Genomic DNA, 19,906 nt, shown 5'->3' on the forward strand with positions numbered 1-19,906 from the left:
TCCGAGTGGATCTTGTAGAGTCTTGCAGCGTTCAGAATGACTTTGATTAACTGGTCCTGGTCACTTTGGCCTGCTTCTCTAGGAGCATTCATGGTTGTTTTCCTCCCACAGTTCAGTGGGGACTGCCCACCGTGTCTGCGGCTGGTGTCATCGGCATGCTCAGCGCAGTGGTTGCCAGCATCATCGAGTCTATTGGTGACTACTACGCCTGTGCACGGCTGTCCTGTGCCCCACCACCCCCCATCCACGCAATAAACAGGTATGTTCCTGAGAAGACGAGTTCCTGATTGGTCCCAGCACCTTGTTTCTTTGTTGTTAGGTTTAGATTACCTTGAAGACAAAACCGAGAGTTTCAGCACAGCCCAGCCAAGCAGCAGGACTCTCATGACTGTTTGACACATCATTGCCCTTGTTCACTTTCATCTTCCTCGTCCATGACGTGGAACAGAATTCCTACCCTTCCTTAATTGCAGTGACATCAAATAACACACTCTCTGCGAAACCACCGTAAGCCTTAAATTCAAAAACCACACGCCAAGCACCATACTTGTTCTTTGCTTTGTGTGTGTGTGTGACATTTGGAGAGACAGATAGGTAAAATCAATGTAGCTCTATGTATGTATATATGTGTGTGTGTGTATATATCTATGTACACAGAGAGAGAGAGAGCGAGTGCTACTTTGATTTTCTGTTATCTTGCTTTTCCAACTCTTCTTTTTTTTTTTCCTACACAAGCTGAAATTTTTCTTCCGAGCAAAACAAGCTCTTCACTGTTTACAGGTCTTTTAGTTTCTTTTTGTTTTTAATTTAAAAAGACCCAGGGTCTCACTGTGTTGCCCAGGCTGCAGTGCAGTGCCTATTCACAGGCACAGTCATAATGCACCACATGCTGGAACTCCTGGGCTCAAGCAGTCCTCCCCGCTCAGCACCCTGAGTAGCTGAGACTGCAGGTGTGCACCCCCGTACTTGGCTATACAGCGCTATTTCTACGTTGCAAAAATTACCTGTTTTTTTCCCTGTGTTTCCCCACCCCATCTTGGCTGCCACAGTCAGACAGACAGAAAGCAAAAGGATATCATTTTCTGTCCCGTGTAGTGGAAACCTTAGCAGCAGGCAGTAGTAACTGCTCCAGGTCCGTCAATTAGATACAGTCCAGCTGTCCCCAGGGGTAAGCACTGTGTAATCTATGCTTGGTTACAGTTTATATAAATAGGGACAGGGATAGCAGAAATGAATGAAATCTGTGGGATCTAGGGTTTATGAACTGTGAGGTTTATGATCTCAAAACATTTGGTCTTTAGCTTTTGGAAGTTGTTAGATAATTGCCCCTGAGGAGTCTGCAGAGAAAAGAAAACTGCCCAAATCCCCTTCTGTTCTCCAGCCAGCTCTCCCACCCCAGAAGGGACTATGTGTGATGAGATCAATGGACTGGGCCTTGGCTCTGTTAGAGGGTTTTCAGTCCTGATGTCCACATCTTTCTCTAGTGGAGCTGCTGCATATGATTAAATACCTGTATGTCATTATGTTTAAAAGACTCAGTACTTGTGAAATTATGAAACATTTACTTCCTGATGAGACTGGATTTTAACAGTAAAGGATCACATCAATGTTTTATTTCCATAGACGGCCCATGTTTGTCTTAATGGCTTTATTTTCTGGCTAAAATCCTTTGCTTTCATTTGCAGTGATTTTAAAAACACTCGAATCTAACATGGGATTTAGAGGGATACTTCTCAAAATGCAATGAGCTTTGGGGGTTCTGTTAAAATGCAGATTCTGGCCGGGCGCGGTGGCTCACGCCTGTAATCCCAACACTTTGGGAGGCTGAGGCAGGCGGATCACCCTGAGGTCAGGAATTCCAGACCAGCCTGGCCAACATGGCGAAACCCCGTCTCTACTAAAAATACAAAAATTAGCCAGGCGTGGCAGTGCAAACCTGTAATCCCAGCTACTTGGGAGGCAGGAGAATCTCTTGAACCCAGGAGGTGGAGGTTGTAGTGAGCCGAGGTTGCATCACTGCATTCCAGCCTAGGTGACAGAGATACTCTAAAAAAAAAAAAAAAAAATGGAGATTCTTTTCTGCTTCAGCAGGTCTGGGGTGGGGTTTGAGATTGTATTTTTAATCCCCCTCCCAGGAGATGTGGAAGCTGCAGGCTCTGGACCATATTTTTGGATTGCAGATGTGTAGAGGCTATTTCAGAATGAATGCATTATCCCATTGAATGAATGTTTTTCTTTCCTCCATTTCTTTACATTTTAGGGGAATTTTCGTGGAGGGCCTCTCCTGTGTTCTTGATGGCATATTTGGTACTGGGAATGGCTCTACTTCATCCAGTCCCAACATTGGAGTTTTGGGAATTACAAAGGTACACAGATTTTTCTAATTAAACGATTGGGCTTCTAAACATTCATCCATTTCATTGATTGGTCTGGCCACTGCAAGTTCCAAATGAGTGGGCCTCTGATTCTAAAAAATTATTTCTCTCCATCTCCTTTTTTTTTTTTTAAGTGTTTATAATGCCTGTTTGGAAGTCTCTCTTCTCTTGCTGGTCCAGGTAGGGAGGCACTCCGTGCTGTCACTCCATCATGCAATGTAGATACTTATAAAGCACCGACTCTGCCAGGCCACTGTTCGAGGCACTTGGGATACATCAGTGAATTAAAAAGTGGAGTTTACATTCTAGCAAGGAAAGACAGACAACCAACAGTCAGCATGCTAAGTCCATAAATGATGCAGTATGTCAGCCAGTGACAAGCACTGGGGGAAACATGGGACAGGAAGCTTGGGGAGAGGGGGATTAGGTGTTAAATAGGGTGATCAGGTGACCTGAACACAGACCTGAAGGGTGGAGGGAGGGAGCCTGCAGATAACCTGGGGAAGAGCCTTCCAGGCTGGGGTATGGCCAGAGCAGAGCCCTATCCTGGGAGTAGAAGGTCAGCAAGGAGGCCAGTGCGGGTCAGGGAGTCAGAGCAGGTGGGGTCTGCCAGGTAATTGAGGACCAGGTTACACAGGCAGGCAGGTAGGTAGGCAGTCACAGACTGCCTGAGTGGAAGGGGGTGCTGCAGGGAGCAGCTTGGTCTGATGTTTTTTTTTTTTTTTTTTAAAGGATGGCTTTGACTGCAGTGATGAGAATAGACCATGGGGGGCTGGGCAAAAGGAAAAACGGGATCCCAACTGTGGGAGGTGTCACTAGTTTTAAATTAACAGATGACCCACCATTGGCCATTGTATGTTGTGAAACTAAGACCATGAAAATTGGTTCACTGTCCTCGATGGCCTCCGTCTCACAGGTCTCCCTCACCGAGGACTTGGGGTGAACCCAGAAACCTTCTAGAACTGGTTGACCTCTGTCAAACTGGGAGGAGGGAGTGGATTTTGAAAGAACTCTCCCTTGCCATGTAAGATTCTATAATCAGATAAAGAGAATCAGATACTAAGTTTGATTAATCTTGATTGCAAATCCAGGTGACAGGGAGCCGCCAGGCATGCACGCACATGCCCGGTTTGTTTGTTGGTTTCTCCAAGTTGGCAGGACCCTGCCAGAGCTCAGCCTCAGGTGTGCCAATGGCCCCATCTGCCTGTTGCTGCTGGTATGGGGGATGCGAGGAAAGGCTGTCTGAGGGGCACTTCCTCCAGCGTCATCCTGGGAGTCCTATTGCTGCCCATGGTGAGAAGCCAGTGCTGAGCACAGGGAGATGAGGGAATGATCTCATGGGCACAGAATGGGGCCTAAGCCATGCCACTCTTTAGCCAGTTTGCTGCCATGAGCTTGCAGGCGTATAACTAATCCCAAATAAGATAGCCAACCCTCTGTATCTGTGGTTCTACCAACTTCAATTCAAAAATATTGTTTCTGAACTAATATTGTTTGTTTCTGTACTGTTCTGCGTGAGCATGTACAGACTCTTTTTTGTCATTATTCTGTGAACAATGCAGTCTGACAACGATTTACAGAACAATTACATTGTATTAAGGATTGTAAGTAATGTCGAGATGATTTAAAGTATATGGGAGAATGTTGGCTGGGCATGGTGGCTCACACCTGTAATCCCAGCACTTTGGGAGACCAAGGTGGGCAGATCACCTGAGGTCAGGAGTTCGAGACCAGCCTGGCCAACATATTGAACCCCTGTCTCCACTAAAAACACAAAAATTAGCCAGGCATGGCGCCTGGTGCCTGTTATCCCAGCCACTTGGGAAGCTGAGGCAGGAGAATCACTTGAACCCAGGAGGCAGAGGTTGCAGCGAGCCGAGATTGTGCCATTGCACTCCACCCTGGGTGACAGAGTAAAACTCTGACTCGAAAAAATAAAGTATATGGGAGGATGTATGTAGGCTACATGCAAATACGACACCATTTTATATCAGGGAGTTGAGCATCTGTAGTTGTTGGTATCTGAGGCGGGGAGAGTGGCGGTCCTGAAACTAATTCAAGGATCCCTAGGGACAACTGTGAGAGTAAAATTGTTGTAGATGAAGACACTCTTAGGGGAAGACGGTTTAACAAGCCTCCTCTTTCTGCATCCCTTTAAAACACATCATCATATAATGTGACCAGCAAGGTAGTTTGGGAAATCATTCTTTTTATTAAAATTTGAAGGGTGCTAGCTTACTCTGACAGGTTACCTTGCCAACACTTTTTAATGAGCTGATATATCCCAAGTGCCTAGAGCAGTAGCCTGGCAGAGTGGGTGCTTCATAAATATCTATATTGCATGAAGGAATGATGGTACCTGAGGGCCTCCCTACCTGGACAAGCAAAGTCCATCATTATCATTAATTTTCATTATCGCTATGTAGCCCTTAGTTTATTTCTAGGAACAGAGCAAGTAGTATCTCGCTGACTGTCATCTTTTTGGCGGTGTCCAGAGGAAGGTCATTTCTCCTTGTTGGCGTTTTGCACCACCGTTGAAGACCAGAAACCCAGGATCTATTTTTCCAAGGTCCTAGAGGCAGAGCCACAGTTCAGGAGGGAGGTGCCAAGGAGATTCCAGGGAATGGACCCTGTGAGAGGGAACACAAAGGTCCTGGGGAAGCACCGGGAGAGCTGGGATTTTAGGGCTCTATCTCTGGTAGTTAGAATAAAACATAATAGGTACTTGGTCAACATTCACTAAACAGAAGAATGGCTTAGTTGCTGCATATATTTTTGACAGCATCAAAGGCAGATCAGTCTTCCAGGCGTCACTTTCGTGTCAGATTTAGTTTCAGGTATCCCTGGGGCCAGTTTGGCCCCTCATACCTAACAGGCCTGCCCGGCCCCTGCTGGGAGTCTTTGCATAGGCTGTTTCCTCTGCCTGGATGGTCTTCCACTAGCAAACTCTTACTCACTCCTCAGGACCATCTCCAACAACCCTCCCCTACTCTTCAGATGTTCTCTTCCCTGCTGCTGGGCTCCCCCAACAGCAGGAACAGCACAGCAGTGAGATTATTTGATCAAGCTTGTGACTTACTCATCTTTGCATTCGCCTGCCCCAGTCTAACAAGTCACAAGCTTCATCAAATAATTACATAGTTCCTGAAAAATGTTTGCTGAAGATGGGGCCGTTAGTAAACGAAAGCCTTCCTTATTACATAGTAACAGGCAAGCACGAGTCACTTTTGCTTGATTTGTCAGTTTGAGTGATCTTTTCCATTGCTTCCCTGCCTTCCGTGGTGTGGGGAGTCACACGCTAGGGATAATGGGACAGTGACTGAGTCCAGCTGGGCGGCTGTCTCTCATGTGCACAGCCTCAGATCAGGCTCTGATCGGCTTAACCGGCTGACCCTGGTCCTTTTGAGAGTTCTGCACAGTGGTCACCGTGTCACACACAGCTGCACCAGCCACGTGTGCCTGGTGGGCACTTTAGATGTGGCCAGTGTGCGTGAGGAATTGCATTTAAAATTTCATCTTATTTCATTTAATTAAAATGTAAGCAACCCCCTTCTCCTCACTGGGGTCATACATAAATCCTTGCGGACACTCCCCCGAACACTCTAGAATCTCCTTTACCCAGTTTTACATCCTCAGGATGTTTTCCTGGAAGAGGCAGCACAGAGTAGGGGCCCACAGTGCAGGATTCTTGAGCCCGATGCCAGCGCCACCTCCCACTGTCCGGGTGACAGCAGGCTAGACAGAAGCTGCTGGGAGGCAGAGAGCAGGAGTAGCAGATACGCCCTACGTGGTGCTGTGGGAGCCTGCAATGGGAGAATAGTCCTGGAGTCAGGATGCTTTCCAGAGGAGCATTTGGGTGATGTTTAAAAGGATGCCTCTGGGATCTGGCTAGGAGGGGGCCACAGGGAAGGGTGTCCAGGTAGACAGGCCAAGGCCTGCCTAGCTTGCTGGGAAAGAGCCTCAGAAGTGGACTTTATTTCGTGAGTACCAGAGGATGCAAGCAGGGGACCAACCTCCCCAATTCCATGTGTTAAAAAGGTCACCCTGTGGCAGCATGGAGTGGGTGCAGGAAAGGCCAGAGGCAGCAGGCCCATGTGGGCGGCTCTCAGGTGGCTCATGGCGTGCCAGCTACCATTCAGGCAGTTTTATGCAGGTCCTGTTTAATCCTCAGAACAAAACCACGAGGCTTGTGCATGACTGAGACGAAGATCCTGAGACTCTAGAGGATATGGGTCTGCCCGACCATACAGTTAAACGCGGGCTGGGAGAAGAGTCCGCAGTCCGGCCCCAGATGTCCTCACCTGTAGCCCCGTCTCTTTTCCACCTCTCACAGGAAGGGCGCCATGAGGAGAGGACGTTCCAGACATGTCTGGGGGTTTGGTCTGATTTCCAGCGTGGGGAAGTTGGCATTGAGGCTGAAGCAGGGAAAGTCGCCTTGGTGACGTGTGGTGCCGGGAACCCAGGGGATAGGCAGGGAAAACTGTAGCCTTTCCATCTGAGACACAGAGGGCCATCCCAACCCGTGACCGTGCCAGGGGAGTAGAGCCCGGGGGCTTGAGTGCAGGGAGTGTCACCAAGGCGTGGAGATGCAGAGGGCGACCCTCAGGGTCCCCATAGTGGAGGTGAGAAGAGTGGGCTGAGGAGGAGGGGAAGGTAGCGAGCCAGGCCGTGGGTATCTCTGGTCTGTGTTCTTCAGTAACTCATGGTGATTTTGCATGGAGATCAGTCCCCGTTTCCCGGTCTCCCATGTGTCCCGCAGGTCGGCAGCCGCCGCGTGATCCAGTGTGGAGCAGCCCTCATGCTTGCCCTGGGCATGATCGGGAAGTTCAGTGCCCTCTTTGCATCCCTTCCAGATCCTGTGCTGGGAGCCCTGTTCTGCACGCTCTTTGGTAAGACTCCCCTCTCTGGCTTTTTCCTTTACTTTTCCAAATTTTTAATAGGGATCATGATGTTTTTGCTGACTCCCTTCAGTAAGAAGGTAATGATAAATTTCTGTTTTAAAATACAAAGGATATGCCTTCAAAAAATGAAAAATTTTATCACTCTCTGAGTTAAATTTATATTAAAAATGGAACCAACAATAAGATGTAATTGTGCTATGAACATTTAGATTAAATTTAATCTCTTTAGTACTTCTGGCCAGTTTAACTCAAATACCATCCCTCTGAATGGGCCACTTAAAACTGACCATTTTTACAGTGGGACTCTGGATTTGATCTCTGCGCCATTTCGCTATAATAACCAGAGACATGCACCAGATATTTGGGTAGGTCTCCTTGTTTAATCATAATGTGTGTGTACAGAGGGAACCAATGTCCTTAGTTTTCTATTTGACAAACAAAATGCCATGTGGTGTTTATGCTCCTATATAAGCCTAAATAGTGCTTAGGCTGAGGGTCATTTTGCTCAGAGCCTGGGGTGGCCACAGTCTGACCCCACACATCCCCCTTCCTGTCCCTGCACTGGTCTCATTGGTTTTTGCTGGACAGAAAAGGGGCGCCAGGGAGCCTGCCCTCACCTGCCCTGAGCAGTGAGCTATCCGTGCTGCCGTGGTGCTAGAGCTTGTGGTCTGGTTTGTTTTTCTCCAGGAATGATCACAGCTGTTGGCCTCTCTAACCTGCAGTTCATTGATTTAAATTCTTCCCGGAACCTCTTTGTGCTTGGATTTTCGATCTTCTTTGGGCTCGTCCTTCCAAGTTACCTAAGACAGAACCCACTGGTCACAGGTAAGGAAATGGGCTTTACATCTTGGAGTGGGAGCTGGAACCACAGCCACCAGTCCACACGCAGCTCTTTGCCCATTGGAGAGGACTTTGGGCCTCCCGGAGCTGTGGTGCAGATGCGTCTGTGGATCTCTCTTGAATCTCACTTTTCAGCAGTTATCTGGAAGCCCTGTGGGCTTCCCACTGGCGTGTACACGTGATAGTCATGGATTCTGATGTCTCTTCTTCAATGGGACCCTGTCCATTGAGAGAACGCCTCTCTCTAAATCCTTTTGATTTCATTAGTCTATCTTAGTAGACTAATGCTCCGTTAAGATACTTTTTTTGAAACTCAACTTCATAGACTTTGAACATGTTATTCTGCAATTTTATATGCGTCCTATTAAATCCTCAGAGCAAAATCACGTGGCTTGTGCATTCAAGATTAACCTTTTTAACTCCTCCTCTTGTTTTAGTACTGCAATGTCATGAAGAATGTAGAAAGGAGGAACCATCTCAAGACACAGCCATTGCTACTGGTAATATCTTAGCCAGTGCAGAATTGAGGAGCATTTGTTTCTACAGATATTTTTTGTGGGTGAAATTCACATAACAAAATTAACCACTTTAAGCAGTTCAGTGGCATCTAGTACAGTGTTGTGCAGCCATCACCTCTGTCCAGTTTCCAAAACATTTCATCACCCCAAAATAAAACCTTGAACTCATTAAGCAGTAAATCCCATCACCCCCTGCTCCCATCCCCTGGCAGCCACCAGTATGCTTTCTGTTTCTATGGATTCACAGTCTATTCTAGGTATAGTCATAATACGTGGCTTTTTGTGTCTGGCTTCCTTCACTTAGCATATTTTCAAGATTCATCCATGTAGCATGTAGCAGTGCTTCATTCCTTTTTTTGAGATGGAGTCTCAGTTTGTTGCTCAGGCTGGAGTGCAGGCCTGGGCGTGATCTCAGCTCACTGCAACCTCCACCTCCTGGGTTCAAGCGATTCTCATGCCTCAGCCTCCCAAGTAGTTGGAATAGTAGGCACCCACCACCACACCCAGCCAATTTTTGTATTTTTAGTGGAGACGGGGTTTCACCATGTTGGCCAGGCTAGTCTCGAGCTCCTGACCTCAAGTGATCCACCTGCCTCGGCCTCCCAAAGTGTTGGGATTACAGGCGTGAGCCGCTGTGCCTGGCCTCATTCCTTTTTTATGACTAGATAATATTCTACCGTGTGTATATACCATAGTTTGTTTATCCATTCACCCACTGATGGACATTTGGGTTGTTTCTGGCCTTTGGCTATTGTGAATATTGATATGCAAGTACAGTCACTTCTCATTATTCATGAAGTTATGTTCCATAGAGTTGCCACAGGCAGTGTTAGCAAATATTGAACCATTGCTGGGGAAACACAGCCAGCAATGCCACAGCTCCTGTCTGGATGGATCTTCTCTAACATACACCACAGCCACCTAATGTGTAGGAACATCAGGGAGCACTTCACACCACTTGGTGGAATTTTAAACAGTGAGATCACCAACGGAAAGCACACAGTATGACAGACATGGCACTACATAGTCCGCAAAAAGGACTCTTGTTTATGGGATGAGGCCAGAACAAGGCAGAGCATCACCTTGTTTGACATCAGCCAGGAATGTGTGTGGCGTGGCTCAGATTTTTCACAGCTCCGTATACCCATGAAGGCACCAAGGGTATTCATTTTGGGTTTACAAATAAATTTTAGTGTATAGACAATTTCACAAACACGTAATTCACAAATAGTCAATGTGGGCCATATTTGAGTATTTGTTTTCATTTCTCCTGGGTATATAGCTAAGAGTGGAATAATTGTTGGGTCATGGGGTAATTCTATTTTTAACCTTTTGAGGAACCGCCAAACGTTTTCATGGCGACCGCACCATTTTACTCTCCCGTTAGCCATGTACGAGGGTTCCTGTTTCTCCACAGCCTCACCAGTGCCTATGATTTTGTGCTGAGGATCATTCTGTCTTCAGTATGGAAACTGTGTGGATAAACGAGATTCTTGCTGCTTTTTACATTTAATATGTCATACTCGGGGTCAGGCACGGTGGCTCGCGCCTGTAATCCCAGCACTTTGGGAGGCCGAGACGGGCGGATCACGAGGTCAGGAGATCAAGACCTTCCTGGCTAACATGGTGAAACCCCGTCTCTACTAAAAATACAAAAAAAATTAGCCAGGCACGGTGGCAGGCGCCTGTAATCCCAGCTACTCGGGAGGCTGAGGCAGGAGAATGGCGTGAACCCGGGAGGCGGAGCTTGCAGTGAGCTGAGACTGTGCCACTGCACTCCAGCCTGGGCAACAGAGCAAGACTCCATCTCAAAAAAAAAAAAAAAAAAAGAAAAGAATATCATATTCATGGGAGGACATCTTTATAAATCCAGTTGCTCCTGATTAAAAACAGCTAAGCAGGCCGGGCGCGGTGGCTCAAGCCTGTAATCCCAGCACTTTGGGAGGCCGAGGCGGGCAGATCACGAGGTCAGGAGATCGAGACCATCCTGGCTAACACGGTGAAACCCCGTCTCTACTAAAAATACAAAAAAATTAGCCGGGCGAGGTGGCGGGCGCCTGTAGTCCCAGCTACTCGGGAGGCTGAGGCAGGAGAATGGCGCGAACCCGGGAGGCGGAGCTTGCAGTGAGCTGAGATCCGACCACTGCACTCCAGCCTGGGCGACAGAGCAAGACTCCGTCTCAGAAAAATAAAATAAAATAAAATAAAAACAGCTAAGCACAGGATACTGATGAAAAGTCTTGTATGATTGTACGTACCAGAAATATATTTTTGTCGTCTTATTATTCACTTTGTAATTTCTTTCTCAGCCTTATGACTACCATTTTCTTTTTATTTTGAATTTTTTTAATCCACCGACTACACCCCTGTGGCTTCACAGTTCGTTGTAGGGTAAACGCCACTCTTAGATTCACCTTCTATGCACCACTGTTGGGAATTCTTCTTATGGAGATACCTTTGGATTATCGTAGTTTAAAACATTACCAGCAAAAATTCATCTACACGTGCACAACTAAGAAATTTACACTTTCCTTTACTGCTTTGATTGGCGGAGTTCTTCCCACACCATTGCCCCTTCCCAAGTCAAGGGCAGGCTCACCACTGCCATGGCACTGACCTCTATGGCTGTGTTCTCTTTCTAGGGATAACAGGAATTGATCAAGTCTTGAACGTCCTTCTCACAACTGCTATGTTTGTAGGGGGCTGTGTGGCTTTTATCCTGGATAACACCATCCCAGGTACGTGGTATATATCAAACACACTTTTTTTTTTTTTTTTTAAACATATATGTTACTTTTTTGCCAAATAGAAATGGAAAACGGGAAGAGTCAGTGAGTTCAAAGCCATCACTAATTATAACTGTTTTCTAAAACAGTTGCAATGGCACTCCCAGCCTCCGTGTATGGATCAGTTTTTTGCTAAATAAACTGATTTTGTTTCTCCTGAAGGACTTTTGCGGGACAGCAGGTGAGTTTGCTGCGTGTGGTGAGATGGCAGTGGGATGGGCACAGGCCAGGTTCCTGCCCCCCTGCACAGCCTGTGCCAGAGGCCCTGCAGTGTGGCTTTCGTCTGATCTAAGAGAGGTGGGCACAGCCTGCAGCACTTCTACCTGGGGAGACTGTCCTTTAAATGAGTTGTTACTAAGGTGGGCTTCCAACCAACTAAAACCAAAAGGCAGTAGAAGACCATGGGCAAAGGCTGAGATCAGGGTCTACGATCATTGACAAGAGATGCCTGGAAGCAGCTGCCTCCCCAGTACCCATGATCCCTGCTTATGGATACATTCTGTGCTGAGCTTGGGGTGACAGACTAGGATGTTGTGTGGGTCCTGCCTTGGAGGTGGCTGCTGTGGACCATTGTAAAGTGCTGCCATGGACATACTGGCAGATTTCCCTGCCTTTAAGGAAGGGTGATACTTATTCTTAAGCTTGAAGGTTTTGTTGACATTTTCCCCTTGAAACAACAAATAAAAATAAAAATCTCCAGAAAATAACCTCAATCATTGAGATTGCTGGGGAGACCAAGGCAGAAGGAATCACACACATGAATAGATGGAAGGCAGTGGATTTAAGAGTCCATAACGACTACCCTCTTTCTCTCCTAAGCCAGAGGGAATTGAGAGAGGGGTGCAACAGTTAGGCTGATGGAAATTAAAGTCAGCTTTATTTCTGAAATACTAATGAGAGAGCAGAGCTTAGATATAAAAAAAATCATGAGCTTCCTTGCTGAGCCCTGTGTGCTCAGAGCTTTCTCCCTGACCCATCTGTCAGGGTGCAGAGTGGCCAGGAGTGTCCAACTGGTAGATATTCATCCCCATGGAAGCATGACAGATACATGACCCGTGTGTCCCCCACAGCACCAGACACGCTAAAATGGAGCAAAGCAGCATGAAGTGTGGGTCTGTCTGGATTGGGGGGGTGAGTGTGCAGTGACTGGTTGATGAAGGCATTGTGTGATACAATAAAGACTCAGCCCTGTTTTGCAAACTCAGATTTGCATTTTAAAGAGGGTTTTTTTTTTTACTCAGATTTACATTTTAGAGAGTTTTTTTGTGTGTGTTTTGTTGTTGTTGTTGTTTTGTTTTTTTTTAAGACAGAGTCTTGCTCTGTTGTCCAGGCTAGAGTGCAATGGCATGATCTCAGCTCATTGCAATCTCTGCCTCTCAGGTTCAAGCGATTCTCCTGTCTCAGCCTCCTGAGTAGTTAAGATTACAGGCGTGCACCACCACGCCCAGCTAATTTTTGTATTTTGAGTAGGGACGGGGTTTCACCATGTTGGCTAGGCTGGTCCAAACTCCTGGCCTCATGTGATCCTCTCACTCGGCCTCCCAAAGTGCTTGGATTACAGGTGTGAGCCACCACACCCGGCCTAGAGAGGTAGTTTTTGAACAGACTTCGGGCCGGAGGTGATGAGCTGGAAGACTAGGTAACCAGTTGGAAGACCAATAGAATGAACCAGGAAAGCAATAACATGGCCTGGGCTGGACCCTAACAGTGATAATTGAGAATATGGGTCACACAGAAGAATAGGCAGGTCGGAAGACCACTAGGTGATTGCTTGAATGAGGGACATGGAGAGGTTAGTGCTTCTTAGACTTCTGGTTTGGGCACTGGATAGCTGAGCACCTTCAACTCCGCAGGTGTTCTTTGCTGTCACCTGGGCAGGTTTGATCTGTAGGGGTGTGTGTGTGTGTGTGTGTGTGTAACGACAGTTTCATTCTCAGTAGAGCTGCTAAATGAAGCATTCCTTTGTTTCATCTTGGGACGTGTGTGACAGGTACTCCAGAGGAAAGAGGAATCCGGAAATGGAAGAAGGGCGTGGGCAAAGGGAACAAATCACTCGACGGCATGGAGTCGTACAATTTGCCATTTGGCATGAACATTATAAAAAAATACAGATGCTTCAGCTACTTACCCATCAGTCCAACCTTCGTGGGCTACACATGGAAAGGCCTCAGGAAGAGCGACAACAGCCGGAGTTCAGACGAAGACTCCCAGGCCACGGGATAGCCTTTGCTGTGCCCTGTGGCCTGGCCGCAGTGAGGCATGTATCTGTAGTTCCTTGCTGGGTAACAAGAAGTAAAATACATGTTTGTGTATCTACATTTACATTCTGCGCCCCAGAGCTAAGACAGACTGTGAATCGCTTTTCTTCTGCGGGGGTGATGGTGCCTGATACGGTGTCTCGCCTATCTCCTTATTTAAGCCCTTGACCCCTTGCCCTTTGAGAGTGTCCATTGCTGGCCGTGGTCACTAAGTTTGAAGTTCCAGTCCTCCCTTGGGAGTGGGCATTTAAAATCTGCAGCAATTCCTTGCTTCAGTTCCCTTCCACCTCCCAGGGCTGGCTTTCCTGGAAGCCACCTCCAGGGTCCAGGGGCTTTCTCTCTCTCTCTCTCCAAAGCCCCTGGACCTGCTTCCTTGTCATTGGACCCTCGTCTGTGCCCGCAGAGACCTCCTCTGACCAAGGGGCACCAGTATCCTCGCGCTGTCACGACTGACTGGCCCAGCACGATTCTGTTGTCGCTGATCTCCTGGAGGAGGAGGCTGCTGACCTGAAAACAGTGGCGTGGCTGCCTTGTGCCCAGGTCGGGCCATGGGTAAGCCCTGCACAGATGTTGAATGAACATCTGTTTGGGGCATTGGAGGGAAAAGGAAAGGACTCTGAAGCCAATATCTGATTCTCGGCTGCACCTTCTCTTGGCCACCCTGGCCCTGACCAGGCCAGCGCGTGCACACTGGCCTCTTTTCACTTCACCAGTGGCCGAGACACCCTCTCTGGCATTTATCACTATTGGCCAGTGTGATGAGTGTAGAGTGCCACCGAAGGCACCAGTCACACAAGCTGATGGGCGTCTTGGCTCTGCCGTCATGTGGATGTTATTGTCGCGCGCGTCTTATAATTACAAGGTTTTATTCCTATTTAATGTTATTGACTATAGCAGATTTTGGAAATCAGTGTTTTCCATGTGACCCTTTTTCCTTGCATCTCTATTCCTTGTCCCCCACCCCACTCTTCCACGCATCAAGAAAAGAACCAGCATTTGTAAAGCTGTGGATGCCATCAGGGAAGCTTGTTGTGACGGCTTTTGAAGGCCAGTAACCATTGTTGTGGTTGTGTTTTGTATTGCTTGATACCATGAAAGTGTAAATACTGTAATGCCTAACCTATTTATCAAAACTGACTACTGGACCAGAGCCCAGAAACCATGGGTCAAGTTACACGTGAATTTGTTTAGTGAAGAAGGGAAGCTGGGGCAGGTAACATGCAGAGCCGCCACGTGGAACGGTCTACGGCCAGCTGGTCCCACTTTCCAGGGCTTCTGTTGAAAGTCGCTTTTGGCAATCGTGGCTTAAGGAGACTTCCTGTGGGTTGCCATGTTGCACGTTCATTAGATCTTGATTTTACAGGTGAGGGTGGTGGCCAAAGGTGATGATAAAAACAGCCAACAGGCTCCGTCTCACTTAAGAGAGTTCTAATTAATAACACTAAATCCTTCCTGAGAAATGACTCCTGTTGGTTTGGTTTGAAGTTTTTCAGAGAAGGAAAAAGCCTGAGATACGAAGCAGTACCCCTGCTTCATGAGGTGGCCGCATCTTCAGTGGCCGTTGGCCTGGTCGAGCTTTGGTCAGCTGCGTAGGTGCCTGTCTCCTGTCTCCAGCGGCAGAGCATGGTTCTTGGCAGCCTGGTGTCCACACGGTGCATTCCTGTCCCCCTCGGCCCCAGGCTGGCTCAGCTTTCCAGTGCTGCGGCGCTGTCTTTGCAGCATTGCCATGTCACTGTAGCCGCCTTCACTCCTGGAAGTTTGGGGCTTCAAGGTTTATTCTGGCAAGAACACCTTGGAGCCACTGCATTATTTTGCCAAAACCCTACTGCAGATTAAGTAAAGAACTTAGATGCTAAATTACATCTAATTTTGTATGTTTTTTTAAATGTGTCTTTGATGCATACATTAGAAGCACACTGGCTCATGGTTTCCATCCCTCTTGCCTTGGGACGCCCTTGAGGCTGGCAGCCCTCCTGCACTGAGTTGCTCTCAATTCCTTCTGTTTGGATTTTGCTCAACATCTCCAGTTTCTCTGCTCCGAACAATGGGGTAAACTGCTAAACATCCCAGAGATTGGCAATCTTCTAGCTCTCCAGGTGAGCAGAAAGACCACATATCTAAATAAAAGCCTGAAAGCCATTGGTGATCCAGGGGCACCTTCTCTTCAGCTTGACTGGGCGTCTTCCACTGTATGACGCTCAAGGTGTGTGCTCTAGCCATCCAGAAACCCACTCCCTTCTGAAGCCCCTCCTTGGGCCGGGTTTCATCAGGAGGCTTCAACTCCGCTAATGTGTGGGATGCCCTCTGTGGGCCTTCACACGGGGAAGGAAGCCCTACACTTTCAACTCCTGTTGGAATGAGAGTTTCCTGTTCTTATTCCACTGGGGCCAACCCGATATTCTGTCTGAGGAGGGTTAAGGGGATAGGAGGTAGGGAGCAAAGAGAGCAGCCTGACTAGATGCCCCTGCTGAGTCTGGTACTTTGTGCACAGCCTTGAGTGTTTGGAGTCCCCTAATGACTAATAAACTCAAACATGTAACACACACACACACACACACACACACACACACACACACACACACCATTTTAGGAAGTGGTTCTCCTGCTAGAAAATATGCTACAGAATGAAAGTTTGTAATTGAAAGAAAAAGAACGTATTCATCTGCTTATTGGGTTTAAGCACACACTTGAAGGGGAGATATTGGGGGACACGGTGGCCACCCGCAGTCTGTGTCATGACACTTCCCATTCACATCATTGGCCTGCATTGCTGGGGCTGTGAACCACCACCCCATACTTTGTTTTGCCTGTAGAGTGTTCTAAAATATTTTGGATGTGAATGTTCTTGCAGGCCAGTTAGTCTCCAGTTTCCACAGAGACCACCTCCTCACCACCTTCCCAGGTCACCTGCCTGGTCCCTAAAAGAAAGCATTTGTGTGGGTGATCCCAACATGAAACGTAGACAGTGTGAATACGGACAGGAGGTGATGCCGTATTCACAGTGGGGGATGGGGAACCCCCACCCCTGCTTCACAGAATAATGGGAAGTGACTCTAGTCTTTGTAAGCAATTTCCATTCTCATTAGGTAGTTAAATGTAGATTCACTGATACATTTACTTTCAGAATCTGTTAAGAGGATTTCAAATGCTAACTTTTAGTTTCTTGGGACTGATCAAGGCAAGCCAGAATGAAGCATCATAGGTCCTGATGGTTTCCCATTTTCATGGTAACAAATTCACACACAGGTTTTGCTTTATACTGTAGAATACTGACTTTCATGATGACAACTTGGTTTATGCATGAATATTGCAGTATTTCCATATAGCAAAATAACATTTCTACCCAGGATAATAGTCACAGTTTTCCAGGGAGGGAATGATATAATTTTCATGACAATGTCATGTGATGATAGAATTTCTCCATTGATGAATCTCTAGTACGTGTGTATACTTTATTTCCCATACGTATATTTTATGACCATGAGCTAAGGTGTTATTTCTTTCATTCATGTCCCTGCTGAAATACTGGTACTAGCAACTTAAAGTTGGCAAGTCTCATCTTCAGTAATACGGATGCCATGGGAGTGGCCAGGCCAGATTGAAGGTGAATATGGAGCGATAGCAGAAGCCTCATTCCAGAACCCATCTGGCCAGAGAAGAAGTAGCATCCTGGGGGTGGCCATGCATGGGGTGTACACTCGCTACAGGCACAGGCCTGGCATGGCTGTCACTGGACGCCAGCTGTGCACGCCCAACCACACCTGCTGCACGCTGCATTCGTGTGCGGCTCCGGGCCGGAGCGTTCACAAAGCTCGCTTCTCCAGGGAGCCTCCCCTTGGCTTTAGAAAAGAGCCCAGGGACTTATGTACGTGCTGCCTGTTGTACCCTGTCCCCTCATTACTTCTTTAGACACAGGGACGAGGACATCGACCACCCTCTGCCCCTCCTGCAGTCAGAACCTGAGTAGTGCAAGAAGGGCCACCCGATTTTGCCAGCGTTGGGGGGTCTCTTTTCAGCAGCCTCACAGGCATTCCCATCCTTTCTGGTTGGTGTTGACTGTGTTTCAACATCACTCTACCCTCCCACGTCCTTAACATTGCTGTGCGTGTTTCCAGGCAGTCAGGACACCCTTCCCCATGTTGCCATCTTACTGACAGTTCAAATGACTCTCCTTTTCTGTTCGTTAGTAACAGTCTTCATTTGACACCTTAATACATTTCTGACTGTTCTTAAAACAGTGGGGATGCCTATATTTTCCTTGAGTTTTTGTGACTGACTTTGGCTATGTATACCTTTCTGGGGTTTTGTTTTTTTATTTTTATTTTGCATACCGAGGGTATTTGGGGTGGGGTTGTTTTTTGAGATGTGTAATTCTTTTATGGAGTTTTTAAAAAGAATTTTCATATTGTTTTTCTAACATGGCTTCATTAAACGTTTAAGTATTTTAAAAATATGTAATATTTGGACCAGATGTTGTGAATAATAGTAGAGATAAAGCTATTTTATTCTGTATTTTTAAAACTGTTCCGTACAAATAAAAGCTCTCCTGGACACAGTTTTGCTCTTCACGTACCTCCTTCTTGGGCTACTCTTTAAGAAAAGAGTCGTCCCTCAGAATCTGTGGGGGATTGGTTCCGGGACTTCCTCAGATACCAAAATCCAAGGCTACTCAAGTCCCTGATATAAAATGGCATAGTAAGTCAGGCACGGCAGCTCACCCTGTAATCTCAGCACTCGAAAGGCTAAGGCGGGAGAATTGCTTGAGCCCAGGAGTTCGAGACCAGCCTTGGCAACATAGTGAGACCCCCTGTCTCTAAAAAGGCTTAGGCACACATGGCGGTGCACACTTGTGGTCCCAGCTACTTGGGAGGCTGAGGTGGGAGGATTGCTTGAGCCCAGGAGCTCGAGGCTGCGGTGAGCCATGATCGTACCACTGTACCCCAGGCTGGATGACAAAGTGAGACTGTCTCAAAAAAATAAAATGGTAGAGTGTTTGGATATAACCTATACATATCTTCCTGTATTCTTTAAATCATCTCTAGATGACTTATAATATCAAATACAATATAAAGGCTATGTAATAGTTGTTATACTGTATTGTTTCTCTGTTTACCTTTTTATTGTGTTATTTTCAATCCTCGGTTGAATCCAAGGATACGGAAGCCTCAGGTACAGAAAGCCGATGGTAATTAGTTAAAAGTCATCACCTAGGGGAAGAAATCAACTGATAAGAAATTCAATTCAACAAGTTCATGAGCATTGTCATTGTCAGGTGCCTGGCAGACTGATCAATGAAAGCTACAGGAAAGGGACAATCAGTCCTCGTTCCCGGAAACCAGAGATGTGGGCAGGACTCTTGCGAGGATGTGGAAGGAAGAAGTAGAGTCTCAGAGGCCTCAAAAAGTTAGTGCGCCCATGTTGGACTCTGGGGGTGAAATTCTGAGTCTGTTATCACAGTAACACATCTGGAGGTGGAAGACACTTTGGAAGTGGTGACCAGGGAGAGGGTCTCACCAGCCATGCCCACTTTGAGGCTGAGTATTCAGACAGGGCCAGGAAATGCTGAGTTGTTGGGGACTGAGAGCAGCTCCATTCCATCCGCAGTCTGGCTCCCTGGTGGGGCATAATGATGGGTCCAGAGGTGATTAGATGTGTTTTTTCACTTAGAGCAAGCTTGTCCAACCCACAGGCCTCAGGCCACATGCTGCCCAGGATGGCTTTGAAAGCTGCCCAAAACAAATTTGTAAACTTTCTTAAAACACTGAGATTTTTTGCGATTCCTTTTTTTTTTTTTTCTTGAGACGGAGTTTTGCTCTTGCTGCCCAGGCTGGAGTGCAGTGGCACAATGTTGTCTCACTGCAACCTCTGTCTCCCGGGTTCAAGGGATTCTCATGCCTCAGCCTCCCAAGTAGCTGGGATTACAGGCGCCCACCACCATGCCTGGCTAATTTTTTATATTTAGTAGAGATGGGATTTCACCATGTTGGTCAGGCTGGTTTCAAACTCCTGACCTCAGGTGATCCACCTGCCTCAGCCTCCCAAGGTGCTGGCATTACAGGCGTGAGCTACCATGCCTGGCCAATTTTTTTTTGGCTCATCAGCTGATGTTAGTGTATTTCATGTGAGGCCCAAGACAGTTATTCCAGTGTGGCCTAGGGAAGCCAAAAGATTGGACGACCCTGGTTTAGGGCAAACCTAGAACTACCCCATCCCCATCTCCACCCGTGG

The 19,906-nt window shown here is 47.2% G+C and overlaps 1 protein-coding gene across 11 annotated transcripts in view; it reads left to right on the plus strand.

Annotated features, from left to right (window-relative positions):
* Nucleotides 1-18,234, plus strand: part of SLC23A2 (solute carrier family 23 member 2) — a 149,839-nt gene extending 131,605 nt beyond the window's left edge. For 9 of the 11 annotated variants that reach the window (XM_023217916.2, XM_023217923.2, XM_023217924.2 and 6 more), the window contains 6 exons: nucleotides 112-259; nucleotides 2,261-2,366; nucleotides 7,135-7,264; nucleotides 7,964-8,101; nucleotides 11,277-11,372; nucleotides 13,411-18,234. In XM_023217916.2, coding sequence (XP_023073684.1) covers nucleotides 112-259; nucleotides 2,261-2,366; nucleotides 7,135-7,264; nucleotides 7,964-8,101; nucleotides 11,277-11,372; nucleotides 13,411-13,643 — 851 coding nt within the window. In that variant the 3' untranslated portion in view covers nucleotides 13,644-18,234. Of the gene's footprint in view, nucleotides 1-111; nucleotides 260-2,260; nucleotides 2,367-7,134; nucleotides 7,265-7,963; nucleotides 8,102-11,276; nucleotides 11,373-11,509; nucleotides 11,602-13,410 lie in introns of all 11 variants that reach the window. The other 2 variants (XM_023217926.2, XM_023217927.2) reach the window with 2 other exon arrangements.
* The last annotated feature ends 1,672 nt before the right edge of the window (nucleotides 18,235-19,906 follow it).

This window comes from Piliocolobus tephrosceles, chromosome 20 (assembly GCF_002776525.5).
Source record: "Piliocolobus tephrosceles isolate RC106 chromosome 20, ASM277652v3, whole genome shotgun sequence".
Lineage (NCBI taxonomy): Eukaryota > Metazoa > Chordata > Mammalia > Primates > Cercopithecidae > Piliocolobus > Piliocolobus tephrosceles.